The sequence below is a fragment of the Diabrotica undecimpunctata genome, chromosome 3, assembly GCF_040954645.1.
Source record: "Diabrotica undecimpunctata isolate CICGRU chromosome 3, icDiaUnde3, whole genome shotgun sequence".
Taxonomy (NCBI): Eukaryota; Metazoa; Arthropoda; class Insecta; order Coleoptera; family Chrysomelidae; genus Diabrotica; species Diabrotica undecimpunctata.
Window position 1 is genome coordinate 40,929,420 of NC_092805.1, and position 15,348 is coordinate 40,944,767.

A 15,348-nucleotide genomic window follows, 5' to 3' on the forward strand; every position below is an offset into this window, starting at 1 on the left:
GGAAAGTACGGGTTTATGGTTTAAAACTTCCAGTATCTACTAACGAAAGCAGAAATCTCACTATAGTGTGATTCCGGTTTTGACCGGATAGCAGTAGACACTTCATTCTTGATATAATCCATAAGTAATGAAGCAACTTCATTGTGACCCGTTCTGGCTTGACCCTCGTGGTAGGTGTAAAACATCCCTTGTTTTTTTTTGCATATTGGTAATTCCAAAGACGTTGTAGGTTAGTTGACGTAAGTAAAAAGTCTCCTGTACAGGAATAAGTGGAAGTTGAAGATTTTGTATATAATTAAACCTCAGGCCACAGACAGTGGCATATGTCTTACATATCTCTGAAATTTTTGCCATTTTATTGTAGAACTTCTTTGCACGTCTTTTATGTACAGATAATTCCGCAACGACCACGCGCTTCGCTGTCTCGATTAAAGATGGACTCTTAATTTTTATTTCTAACTGTTCACATTCACAGCAAGTGTCTACCTGTAGACGTCCAAAAAATAGAGAAAAATATTCCTGGAAAATCTTTAAATAAAATTTTTACTTCACTGAATTATTATTATTATCAGAAAATTAATGTGTAATAATTCCATTTGGTTTTCGAATGGGATGGGTAATTATATTAAGCTATAGTTCTTACAGCAAGTCGGGACTGATGTCGTTTCTGCTTAGAATGGTGCCTTGACGTATAAAAGACGTATTTATGAAGTCAATATTGCCAAAAATTAACTCATGTTGTTTTTTAAAAGACCGATTCAGACGGCTTTCAGAGTATCAAAAAAATGTTCTAGTACGCGATCAATAAACTCAAGATAATACATTATTACCCTTATGATATAATTAGTTGTTAATTGTACCATTAAAGGAATCCCCTCGGTGGCTTGGTTTAACTATGTTAAACTAATCTTCCTAAAATATTATTCACATCTAATCCTCACTGTACTGCTATTGACTAACATTAGCATTCAATTCATACTTTATGATTCTTCATGTACCTACTTTTAGTTAAAGATATCGTCTTGACATCGAAACCAATTTTCCAGTCAATCTTCTTCTTCTTCTTTCAGTACCCTGTCTGATTATCGAACGATGGCGATCATATTGGCAATAATAACTTTGTTTACGGAGACTCTAATTAAATTAGCGGTAGTCTCTTGATACCATTCTCGGGCATTTTCGGAGCCAGGATGTTCTTCTTCGGCCTGGGTCTCTCCTTTCGGCGATATTACCCTGTATTATGAGGTGTGGAAGGTTATACATGATCGAAATATGGTAGTCTTCTTTGTCTATTGTAGTATATTTTCAGTCAATACCAATTTTAATTAATTCAATATTCCATTGAGAATTCAATCTTTAAAATTTTCTTTTGTTTTTAGATTGTTAAATTGCAGATCTATTTAATACATTTTACACACATTATAATACCATTGGTTCATCCCTCTTACATAGGCCTCACGTAATTTTTAGTTTAGCCTAAAAAATAAGATGCTTTTGCTGAACATTGAAGTTAGAAGTGAAACAAAAACGGATAAGTAGAATAAGACGCATGCAATGCAAAGTTAAACGAAATAACTGAAAATATGGGAGTGGTGTAACAGAAAAATTCCAATGATACTCCATGAAATTATGTAAAACTAGCTATGATGTACGGCTCAGCTTGTGTCAGGCAGCTAAAAACAAAGAAAGATAACAGATCTGGAGGTAGCAAACAAAAAATTTAAAATAACATAAACTGTTGGGTTATTGGTATGGGTCCTACAAGTCATCGAAAACTATTCTAAAAATAAAATTTTTAAATATATATATATATATATATATATATATATATATATATATATATATATATATATATATATATTATTTAGGTAGCTAGAACTAACATATATGTCTAAAAAATTATGCTTTAGTTAGTTATTATAAAAATATTATTTCGACCCGAATTTATCAGAACAGAAAATTTTTAACGCCGGACCTGGCGATTTGTATGGTAATATTAAAATACTTTCCCAAAGAGAAGAAGAAATTATATATCATCTGTCACTTTACTGTCAACCCGGTGGTGCAAGTGTGAGGTTAACATTAGTGTTTTCAAAAATTTTTGATTTAACACTCTTATATTCTAATACACAAGGTAAAAAATTATCTTTAACTTTCTTTTGCTAATATTAAAGTTATTTGCAATGTAGATAATATCATCAGGTATAAGAAATAGACAAAATATTGTATTGGCACATTGAGAGGTTATACCATATTTTACTTATTCAATAATATTTTACTTACAAATAATATTACGAGCTTACTTCTATACTTCAATAAACGAGAAGTTTTAGAACAGATTTATACAGCTTGCTTTAACTAATTAATCAGAATTAACAAAATATTAGTAATGAATTATAAAGATAAGTTCTAAACAACAATGTAGAAAACCTTACTATACCAAACATTTTGATGATGTTATAATTTAATTTAAATTAAATATATTGATATAAGCGTTAAGCTAGCTTTTATTTATAATATGTATCTTTTTAAATAATTCAATATTAACAACCAAATATGGCGATTCAGAAGTGTATTAAGTGGCGCCATCTATTAACGTACTCTACCAACAAGTATCGATGGCGGTCAGTTTAAATTTTTTGTGAAGCATCAACCTACTCATTTAGGATTTCTCAGAGATTGATCTTAATAAGAACAGTAAACTACTGATTAAATCTCTTGAATTTTAAAATTATTATTCTGAACATATGCCTCGAAGGGCTGTAGTATATAAAATTATATTAATATCGAGAAGCAATTGATGGTAAATTCGAAATTGTAGGCTTTGTTCGAGTTCAACTTGTTATTAGGTGAGTTTTAAAATAGCCAATGCCTCCAGAAAAAATGTGCACGTTACAATTTCAGTATCAGATTGAAAATTGCTATTTTGTGGAAAATTAAGTTGCAGCGAGTAATGTGTGTTATTAGATGGATAAAATGGTGAAATTTGAATAAATTACACTTTTCTAAGACCTTAGAGACCTACTTTTGCCGTTTTGGTTTTTATATCTATTTTTTCGGGGTTCTTTAAGTAGCCATCCCTCGTAAAAGTGAAATTATAAATTACTTTTGTCGCGGTAATCATTAGGTTTTAACACTTTATTTACGACTTTATTCACCTATAATACACAAGATATTCTATTATAATCCACTCCTACTATTTCTACAAATCATATAGTCCCTAATCAACAAGAGCAATTGAACATGACATTTATTATTTTAGCATTTTTAAATGAGTTAAAACTTTGATATTATTCTTAGATTATTTGCCGTCTTTTATTTTTATTTAGTACTAGAGGTTCGGATTTCATTGTCTCATATTTTCAACCCTATTTAAAGTTGCTATATTGATCATCTTCACCTAGAGGATTTTATTTAAAAAAGAAATGTATTGTATTTTCTTTTGTCAACATTATATGCGTCTATATTCTTTGATCATACAATTCGCTGTTGCGCGTGAAAAGGGGTACAAGTCATAAAACTTGAAATCGAGAAAAACACTATTTAAAATTTTACAAAATAATGATTTTTTTTACAGTTGTTTGGAATGATAATCTACTGTAATTTTTTTTACATGTACTTTTCCTAAATGGACTAACATTTTTTTGCTCAGTATTTGGGTACAAAATATGTTTAAAGCGATATTTGTTTGACTTACCTCGTTTTTCACAAATAAGCATATGACTTACCCCCTTTGTACATAATAATGATAACATAGACGATAATCGAATTTATTTTATTACTTTACTATTCTTACTTATCGAATTTATTTTATTACTATTATTTAGTTATTAACGATTTTATTACGTTAATACAAGCTGACTTAAGTGTAACGTATACTTAAGTACTAAAAACATTAAACATCAAATACATATATATATATATATATATATATATATATATATATATATATATATATATATATATATATATATATATATATATATATATATAATGTCGGTTTACAACGTTCTTCGACGTCTTCCGATTTCCAATCTCCATCTCATTCTATCGTTCCATAGATCGTCCTCCAGTTCTCTTTCTCTGATTTCTTTATCAACTCCTTCTCTTCAACTTCTTCTAGGCCTTCCTGGTCTTCGCCTACCTCTTGGTTGCCATTCAAGAATTTGTCTTGGTATTCTATTCTCCGGCATTCTCCTTACGTGTCCGTACCATCTGAGTTGTGTCGTTTTGATGTCATCAACAATATTATGTGTAACCCCCATGATTTCTCGGACTCTCTCGTTTGTTATTTTGTCGCGTCTGGAGATTCCCGCCGAGCGGCGCCAGAAGTCCATTTCTGTTGCTCTAAGCATTTTCTCTGATCTGTCTTTTAGGGGCCACACTTCGCATCCATATGTTGTGATACTTTTTATTATGGTGTTGTATATTCTTCTTTTATTGTCTTTAGAGATGTTTTTATCCCACAGTACGCTGTTTAGTAAGGCTATGCCTTTCCTTCCCTGTGTATTTCGTTCCTTAATGGCTGCATCTAATTTTCCGTCTTGAGTGATCTTTACTCCTAGGTATTTGTAGTTATCACATAATTTGATCTCTTGATTTTCCTCTACGAGAAGATTATGTTGATCTCCTCCGATACTCATGTACTCAGTTTTTTCCATATTCACTTCCAAACCCCACTCTGTAAACTCTTCTATATCATCAAATACATATGCATACAAAAATAGTTAAAAGCTACTTCAAACTTTTAATCGTCGTCGGAAGTTAATGAATCCAGGAGCACATCAGCCAAGTCTTTATCTGTGGGTAGATTTTTGTATAAGTCCCACAGTGATTCGGATATGTACAGCGGTAAGTCCATCAGGTGTTTTTTCTTTTCTATCGTTATAGGCACAGGTTTGTTATATGCGTCTTTGGGTAATAAATTTGTAGCCGCTTTTCCCCTCTTTCCTAAATGTACGGTCTTGAACTTGTTCTTGTTTGTCAAAGACAACTTGTATTAAAACTGTTTAGATTTTTCTTACCGTAACCAACGAAACTGTCGTCAGTTTATCTTGTTACTTATTCAGATTTTTTTTGCATAAGCATTTGCTATTCAGCCAGTCACAACTTTTTTAAGTTCTTCCCAAAGGAAAGAAAAGAAAATCATTATCACAATATATTTATTATTGGTTATTTGGTTATCCATGGAACAAACATGGTTACCCGCTTCTCGTCTAGGGACCCATCAAGACATTTAATTAAAACACAACAAACTAGACAGGGTCACGGATAGTAGGTTTAAAACAAATGGGATAAAACAAAGGTTACTATTTTTTTGACTGAACTTACAAATTGAGGTTACTTTTCGAAATAAATTCTGTTAAGTAGTTATATACATTTTTGTTATTTAATGACAAAAGGTAACAAATGTTATAGGGTGGAAGGATTTTATGTTTGATTAAATTTTTTATCAAGTCGTCATTTTATTGTTATATTTTGTACATTCAAAGAAAATGTGGTTTAAATCTGCTTCTTTTTGACAAACTTCGCATAAATTGGAATTTACAATTTTAAGTTTTGCCAGATGAGCCGGATAACATGCGTGTCCTGATTTCATTCTGATCTCTCTTTGTCAACCATTTTCCATCCACTCCTGAATGTAGGTCTCTCCCAATTGCTTCCATCTTTCTCTATATTGCGCCAATCTAATCCACTGTTTGCCTGCCACTGTTCTTATGTCATCTACCCATCTTTTTTGAGGTCTTCCCGTGCTTCTTGTTGTCGTCCTTGGTCTCCATTCTAGAATTCTCCGTGTCCACCTGTTGTCATTGTATCGGGCTACGTGACTTGCCCAGCGCCATTTCATTTTTGCAATTTCTTCCACAATATCCCTAATCTTCGTTCTACGTCTTATCTCGGTGTTTCTAATCTTGTCTCTTAGTGATATTCCAAGCATGATTCGTTCCATTGCTCTTTGCGTTGTTTCTAATTTTTTAGCAGATTTTTTGGTAAGGGCTACTGTCTCCAAGCCGTAAGTACAAACTGGTAGTATGCATGTGTTATACACCTTTTTCTTTAAGTTTACAGGAATGGAGGTGTTTTTCAAGATATATGCTAATTTGCCGAAAGCGCCCCATGCCAGTTGTGTTCTTCTTTTAATTTCAGCATCTTGATTTGGTTTTCCTAGTTTGATAACATGACCTAGATATACATAATGTTCAACATTTTCTATGGTATGATTTTGTATTGTTATATTTGTCTGGTCTCGGCTCAGTATTTTTGTTTTATTGTAGTTCATTTTTAAGCCTACCGCTCCTGAAACTGCATTTAATTGTTGTAACATATCATTTAGTTCTTGGATATTATCGGCTATTAAAACTATGTCATCTGCGAATCGCAAGTGGTTTAAGTATGATCCGTCGACGTTGATACCCTTATTGTTCCATTCTAGTTTCTTAAAAATGTCTTCTAGAGCAAGGGTAAATAGTTTGGGAGAGATGGTGTCTCCTTGTCTTACTCCCCGTTGTAGTCTTATGGGATTAGTTTTTGTGCTTTCGTCCAGCTTTATCTGCATGGTGGCATTTTCATATATGTTTTTAATTATGTTAGTGTATCTTGAATCTATACGTGCATTTTCTAGAGATTCAAGCACTGCCCATAATTCGATGGAATCGAATGCTTTATGGAAATCGACGAACGCCATATGAATTGGAACATTATACTCGGTGCATTTTTCTATCAGTGTTCTTACGGTGTGCAAGTGGTCTATGGTACTAAAATGTTTTCTGAATCCAGCCTGCTCGATAGGTTGATAGAAATCGAGCTTATGTGTTAGGCGCTTGGTTATGATTTTAGTTAGTAATTTATACAGATGTGAGAGCAAGGATATTGGTCGGTAATTCTCGATGTTTGCTTTGTCTCCTTTCTTGAATAGTAAAATGACTTCGGAGTTGTACCATTCTTGAGGAATCTTTCCTTCATCAATTACTTTATTAAATAAAATATTTAATACCTGTTCTATTTTTCTTCCAACGATTTTCAACATTTCGACTGTAATTTTATCCTCTCCCGGACATTTATTCGTTTTTATTTCATAGTCGGTTATGTCCGGTATTTCTTCTGAGCCGGTGTTAATTATTGTTCGTTCAGTACGTCGTTGTTGTGGTTGTGTATTTGCCGAGTATAATTTAGTGTAGAATTTTTCAATGGCCTCGCTTATTTCCTTTCTGTCTCGGACGGTGACGTTTTTCTCATTTTTTATTTCTATGATTTTTCTTGTGCCGTTTGAGTTTTTTGCTTTGAGTACTTTCATATTGCAGTTATCTTGTATTATATTTTTTATTAGATTGTTAGTATAGTTTCTATGATCGTTCCTAATTTCTTTCTTCACTTTTTTGTTTAAACTTTTGAAGCTGTCCGAAGTTCGATCTGTTCTGTTTCGTCTTTCTTTTAGTAATTTAATTGTATTAGGTTGAAGTTTAGATGTTTTGGCTGTTTTCGTGTTTGAGCATATTTTCTTAACCGATGTTGTTACCGTTACTTTTATTTTATTGGCTAGTCCGTTTATATCCATTTGTCTCAGTGTCTCTACTGATTTTAGTCTTGTGCTTAGCTCTTTTTGGTATTCCGTTTGTTTTTTAAATAGGACATCGGTGGTTGGGTATCGTTCTCGTTTAATAGGTTTGTTTCGTTCTACTCTCGTCTGTATTTTAATATTCGCTCTAACCAATCTATGGTCACTTCCGGTATAGAATTTGTTTAGTACTGTCACGTCGGTGCATATGTTTTTGTTATTGGAGAGTATATAGTCTATTTCGTTCTTGGTTTTCTTGTCTGGGCTGATCCATGTCCATTTACGTTGTTTAGATTTTTTAAAGAAAGTGTTGAGACAAAATAAATTTTCGTTGTTTAAGTAGTTGTACAACATCTCACCCCTTTCGTTCCTGTTGTCCAGCCCAAAGCGACCGATATATTGTGTGTCGCCCTCTTCTTTTGTTCCAGTTTTTGCATTAAAATCTCCTGTGATTATTACGAAGTGTGATTTTTCTTGGTTCCTTGCTGTTGTCAGATCCTCGTAAAATGATTCAGCTTCCTCGTCTGTTGAGTTTCCTGTCGGTGCATATCCATGTATTATCTGTAAGCTGTATCTGCTGTTCAAAGCGATGACAAGATATATGACTCTGTTTGATACTGCACAGAACTTCGTTACTTTATAGGGAGCTCGTTTGTTTATCAGGAACGCTACACCGCCTATGTGATGATTTTCTACGGAGTTTTTCTGGTATAGGTGGTGACCAGATTTTAAGATGGTACATACTTCCCCTGGTAAGCGAGTTTCGCACAGTCCAATTATATCCCATTTGATATTTGAGAGCTCTTGTTCTAGTTCGTCAAGGTGTTCTTGGGTCCTCATAGTTCTTATATTGTAAGTGGCTATACGAAGCAATGATGGGTAGTTTTTCTTATTTGATTCAGTCGAATATTTGCCTCCCCCAGAATCCATGAGGCTGACTGATTGTTCAGTGTGAGATTCTGAGTGTTTAACTCTACTCACCTGGGGTAATTTCGTATTGATACTCGACATCTTCAACTTGGGAGGTTTTAGCATATTTAAAACGCCACGCTTGCCGAGCGGGTTGGCGAGTGATTCTATACAATCCCTAAAATCAGGGGATTGCCACTTCCGCCATCCACGCCGTACCGAAGGTATTCTTCTCCGCCGTGTCTGCCGTTGTGGACTTCATCCGTGACCCTGGATAAGGGACCCTAAGCAGGTACTAGTTTCCCGGGTCAGGAAACCCCTGAAATCTGCGGAGGGCAGGGATTGATTCATTTTCCCTAATAGGACTATCCAGAGGAGTTCCTACCCGCTACCCTTATTTCATTCCTTATATATACCCTTCATTCTGATAATAGATGTAATGTATCTACGAAATTCACCAAAATTCACTCGAAATTGAGGGTTGTATGAGTGCATATTATGATTTAGAGTGTTGACTGTATTCATGATATTCTTGTTTCCACTGATTGTTTACAATATTCTGGATTGTTACAAATAAATCTAGGATGCAGAGCTTATAATCTGTTTTCTTACCAGAATCAATGGCTTTCTTAGCTAATATATCTACATACTCATTATGCTCAAACCTTATGTTAGCTTTAATCCACAAAAATCTAACTGTTCTTTGTTCCTGATGTAATTTAAAAATAATTTTTTTGATTAGAAGGATGTAAATATTTGTCCTTTTGTTAGGAAAAGATATAGTCTCAATGGCTATAAGAACCGACAAAGAATCAGATGCAATTATTGCGGAGTTGTCATTGGAATTCTTAAAATACTTTAATGCTTCATAAATTGCTATAGCTTCAGCAGTAAAAATTGAAAAATTATGATCCAGAGTAAACATGTTTTCTATACTTTTTGAAGGAATATAAAAAGCGCATCCAGTGCCAAGAGAACTGTTGATGCTGGCCAGTTTTCTAATAAATTCCTTAAAATATTGTAGCTGATTGCAGTATTTACATGGTACCTTGGTTTAATTACCGTAATAGTTTGCAAAAAAGCATAAAATTCTTCAAAGTTTGAATTATCATATGTGTATGAGTTGATGTTATTGCAATTTGAGAGATTTATGAAAGCGTCACAAAGTGGAGGAGAATTTTTGTGAATCCAATATTTATTTGTTAAATCTGCATTATTAAGTTTGCTAATACTGCAGTAAAGAGAGAGGTTTCTATAACGAATATTAATCAGAAATTTTTGACTAAGATATTCTCTTCTATATTTGTGTGGAAATTCTAGTGCTTCAACATATAATGAATTGGTTGGAGTTGATTTCATAGTACCTAGGCAAATACGTAATATTGTATTTTGAAATACGTCTATTTTCCCCAAGATATACTTAGCTGCTGAACCATTCAAAACACATCCATAATCTATGATTGATCTTATGTACGATCAATAAAAAAGTAACGCAGTTTCTACATCGGCTCCCCACCAAGTTTTAGAAATTGCTTTGAAGGAAATTGAATCCCTTATTACATCTATTTAACTTGAAGTCAATGTGTAACTTCCAAGTTAATTTACGGTCAAGAATCATCCCTAAGTATTTAATTGAAGAACAGAAATTATATTCCGGACTGTTCACTGTTAACTTGTTTATTTTTGGAAGATTATGCCTCGTGAAAATACATCGGTATACTAGATTTACTTGGTGCTATTTCGAACCCATTTTCTTTAAACCAGCTATTGTAGTAGTCGTCCATTCTGAATATAAGTTTTGCGATTAACCAGTACGGGATTAAATAAGTCACCAAAATTAGGGATAGCAGAGCCCTGCATTTCTGTAACTAAAAATTTATGTTTTCCCCAACTTGCCGAATTAGCCCAATGATGTGGATGTTCTATTTGACTATTAAATTTTACCTCTTTTTTTTTCATTAAACTATGATACTAGGCCATACACTTCATATGTGTATGGCCTAGTATTAACAACTTCTGGTTAATAGTTTTTAAATTTGCAGAGCATTGCAAAACAGTTAAACAACCTGCTGTTATAAAACTGTTTTTATTCTGGTCAGGACAGCAGTCTGAATATATTAGGTGTTCGACTTTAGGTTCTAAATCTTTTGTTAGGTATTGATACAGGCAGAAACTTATTTCATTTCCGCCCTGTTTTGCTAAAGATTCATGCCATAAATAGCAGTGAGCTTGTAAGTTATCACAGTCGTGAATTGTAAGATTAAAAGTCCACAATTGCCTCTTGTAAAACGACTCACCGCTTTGAAGGTCTGGTGTTGGTAGGCATTGCTGGAGATCAAAAGTCCCTTATATTTTTCATTTTCGCATGATCCTTAGTCAGAAATGTATCTACTTTTTTGATTTTGTATCCTTGATCAGCTTGTAAATGTTGTTCGTTTAATACTTCTTTTAGTTGTATTATTTCATCCTCATTCTTGCGCATATTAATTTTCATTTTTAATTTGTCACATGCCGCATGTGTCTTTCGTAGGTTTCTTTATACTGATGTTCAAGCTGTAAAATATATTTTCGTATATTCTACGATTAATAAAATTATCTGGGTATATTTTCTTGTAAGCCTTATAAATAGCAGTGAGTGTTGTGTAGTGTGAAGGTAAATATTTCCTCGATGACTGCCTTCTTGTATAGTGACTTTCATATGAGGGTATAGATAAAATGTGATCTCTTGCCGTTATTTTCTCAACCCAATCTAAGTAATACCTTCGAATGGACAGGAAAATGATAAATTATGGTATGCTTTCGGTATCGTGGTTTGTTTGGGTCAGAACACCTAATTCGCATAGAACTCTACTCTTTAACATCCATGAGAGCAGCTATATATTCTTACCTACGATTGTAGCTTCCCATTTTCCAGAATTTTTTAAAAAGTTGCAAGCAAACTTTGTCTTTTAATTTTTCCTTGCACTTATTTTTTACATATCAGCTCTTTTTAGCATAGTTTTTTCTTGTAATATACGCGTTACCAAAATTTCATTTTTCTCTCCTGTCTCATTTTTCTCGAACAAAGAAAGTTCGTGCTTTTATAACTTTCTCGCGGACTTTCCCGTCCAAGTTATATTGGTCTACTAAAGTATTTTTTATATCTTCTTCTGAATTGGCTCTTCTCTTTTTTTTCTACCATATCGCGGTTCTTGGCAAGGCTATCATATTTTTCATACTGTGCAGGAACAAAATTTGGATCTGCAATACTATCATTTGATGAGAAATCTAATCTGAATTTCATCTGGAAGTGATGCAGCAACGCTACTGGCGTAGGACATCTCAGACTCATCTCATATAATTATTTATTACTTACCAGAACGAAAGTTTTTCTGCACTGGTATAATCCCTTCTAAGTGATTATCAACATTTGAAGATCTTTTATTGCAATTTTTTTTCCTTGCAGATCTTTTACAATTTTCTTATCTGAGGAATACATACGAATATTCTCTGGTGCATCTGTAAAACATTATCACATCTATTTTATTTATTCCACGTACAATATAAATTGTTTTCTGTTCTTTTTAGTTATATATCTAGCTTGAGCCCGTAATTTCTTATATTCTATGGCATTTTCAGGTGTTTTGTGACGTTTAAATTTGTTAAAGGATTTTTTATATATTTTTTTTTATTATATCAGTACACTCGGCGTTCCACCATGGCAATGAATTTCTTTTATGTAGAGTTTGTGTTTTACCTATATGTCTTTCACCAGCAAGATAGATTCGTGATATAAACGAATTTAGAAGTTCATCTATGTGATGATTTACGGTGACTTCTTTTAAGGTATGGCAGTTCTGTTGAATATATTTTTTGAACAAATACCAATCGGTTGTCTTTAGATTCCATTTTGAAATTGGGGTTATATTAATATCTTCATAATTATTATTGAAAGATATTTTGACAGGATAATGATCACTTCCATACAAAAACGGGATTACATCCCATGAAAACTTGTATGAATGATATTACCTGTATGAATATTATATCGTGTTGATTGTCCATCATTTAGCAATTTTGGTTTTTTAAGGTAATTATGTTTTCTAATATTTGTTATAACTATGCTGTCCTTTAAAGTTTGTTTCTTGTAAACAAATAATTGATGGCGAGATTATTGAACATAAATGTTGAAGCATTTCTAAACGGATATAGAACCCTTTAACATTCCATTGAAGAATTGGATCGAAGATTTTAGTTTATTTCTTGAGATGAATTTGTTGTATAATGTATAATAATTATAGTATCACTGTCTTGATTAGCGGCTTCAGCTGAGTCTAGCATTTTTTGTATTTTGTTTATTATTTTAGTGCATTTGATCTTCCTGCTTTTTTCTGTAAAACGCGGCTTAATTGCTGTTATCATATTCATAAAGTTGGTTATATCCGATGTGTATGTAAGCAGAAGGGATCAGACGAGCTAGAATAATTTTCAAAAAAGTCAAAATTTGTTCATAATATGTTAAGTTAAAATTATTTGACTTAAGTATTGTGAAATATTATTTTCGTTGGCATCATCATTTCCTGAATTGATATGGTCGTTTCAGGTTGCTTTTTTTGTCTCTTTTTGGTTGGTTTTTTGATTTTAAATTCTTTATTTATTTCTTTAGTGGGAGAAGGAGTAGTATTGATTTCCGAAATTGTTCTCTTGTTTGTCGTTGACTGATCTTCAGATATACAATTAGTTTCTATAAGTACGGGAGTTATTAAATTCGTAGCTGTTTCTTGGTTAGATGTAGGATGAATTGTTAGACTGGTAGAATTCGTGTGGTTGTTGTTGTGTTGGTTGTGGTGATTGGTGGACGATAGGAGTGGAATCATTTTGTGGTTTATGACTCGAACAATTTGCTGCAATGTGATCTGTTTGCTTACAGATGAAACATTAGGGTTTCTTTAAACTTAAAAATATGCGATGCGAAGTTTGTTCATACGTAATTAAGAAAGAAGAAGGTAGATCTATATCTACAAGTCGTTGAATATATGTTTGCATATAGCATTAAACAAAATTGCTTGATTCTTAGAAGGAAACTGAATTGAAGTATTATTAAGCACAGCAGAGTATGATGTTTTGTTTTGAAATTGTTGATCGTCAGTCATAGCTGTTGACAAATTTTTAAAGTCGGATCTGATATCATTTGATAAACTCATTATACTTAATTAAACCCGTTATAGAACCAGAAATGATTCTGATAACAGGCCTTTCGGCCGCAACTTAACCTTACAAATGGTATGCTTTGAAATGTTTTTTTTTGTGATCTGAGTAGGATATTGCACTTGACTTTTTGGGTATTGCCACAAAGGTCGATTGCAGCCATTGTCTGGGGCTTGTGGCAGTCTGATATATTATATTAAAGAGTTCAACCATTACATCGGTAACATCTTCATCACTGAGTTTGAATAATTCGATGGGCACATCATCTGGTCCAGTAGCTTTGCCCTTTTTTGTGTTTTTGATGGCATAGATGACTTCTTTCCATCACAAACACATCAATACATGAACGAACTGGATATGGATAGAAGAGAAATAAAAATGAAACTCTGCCTCCGACACCCTGAAGTGTATGAGTTTCGACAAGCAGATGGCTTCATATATTTTACTTTACAGTTCATTTAGAAATTTTTTATACATACATCCCAAAATACTTTTCGTGCTGTCTTATTTATTCTTGATAGTCATATTACTTTTAAATCACAATATTTCATTCTAGAATTGCTAAAAAATGGATGCCTAAATGATATATTTTTTCATAATCATATTTGAAACACAGTGGTAAAAATTTGAATTCGGTTTCGCTAGGTAGAAATCGATTGATTTCTCTTTTTGTTTTTAGATGGCGTAGTTACGTCCGTATATAGTTATTTTAATAACTATTGTCTAGGACGGGAGAGATTTTTGTTTTGGTTCAGAGCAGTGACTATACCGTTCTGACGAGACCTAAGGACTTCGAAATACGTATCAGCGGTTGTCGCTGCCCTGTATCAAAACAAAAATCTAATAATGTCATTATGTTTTATTACTTACTTCGTTTGGAGTACCAGAAACTGAATTCACTACAAATTTTGACCAGGATGAACGGCATGTGGAATGCAATTTTAGATTCCCTTGCCGAGTAATTTATCCAGCTGTTTGTTTCGCAAATTTTAGGAAACACAGTGGTAAAAATTTGAATTCGGTTTCGCTAGGTAGAAATCGTTTGATTTCTCTTTTTGATATATTTTTTCTTTTCAGCATGCCACCCAAAAAAGCGCAAGAGCCGGAAAGAAAACCGCTTATCGGGAGAGTCGGTACCAACTTGAGGGTCGGTATAGTCGGAGTACCGAACGTTGGAAAATCTACATTCTTCAATGTTTTGACGAAGAGCTCAGCAGCTGCAGAGAATTTTCCCTTTTGTACCATAGATCCAAATGAAAATAAGTATTTTTTTTATCTTAATATATGCGAAAAGTTAAAACAGCACATAAATAAAACAAACACATATGTAATAACAATTGATCCAAGATCCAAGATAATCTTATAAAAGCTTAAATTAAAGCTTATCTAATTTAATTTTATGATTTTATGGTTATATTTTATAAAGTCAAGTACTTTCAGCTTTTGCACGGACTGGGGAGTTGTTTCTGACATCGCCCTTTATAACACAGAGTAGGTTTCAAAAATTCACTAATTATTGCATGAAATCGAGCCTTTTGTACCCACAGCGTAGGGTATTTTTACTATTAGACGCAGCAATTTTTGCGGCTTTAGATTTGATTTAAAAATCATTATTTTGATGGCATGCGCTTACAGGTAATTTATATTTCTATTTTATAGTGTTAAATAGCATTGATAAATACATCGGTACCTCAAAA

The 15,348-nt window shown here is 33.1% G+C and overlaps 1 protein-coding gene across 1 annotated transcript in view; it reads left to right on the top strand.

Moving 5' to 3' along the window:
* The first annotated feature begins 2,029 nt into the window (after window positions 1-2,029).
* The window catches only part of LOC140436728 (obg-like ATPase 1), a 180,326-nt gene continuing 167,007 nt past the window's right edge, over window positions 2,030-15,348 (top strand). The window contains exons 1-2 of the mRNA XM_072525783.1: window positions 2,030-2,134; window positions 14,729-14,914. Of these exons, the coding sequence (XP_072381884.1) occupies window positions 14,730-14,914 (185 nt within the window). The 5' untranslated portion in view covers window positions 2,030-2,134; window position 14,729. The remainder of the gene's footprint in view (window positions 2,135-14,728; window positions 14,915-15,348) is intronic.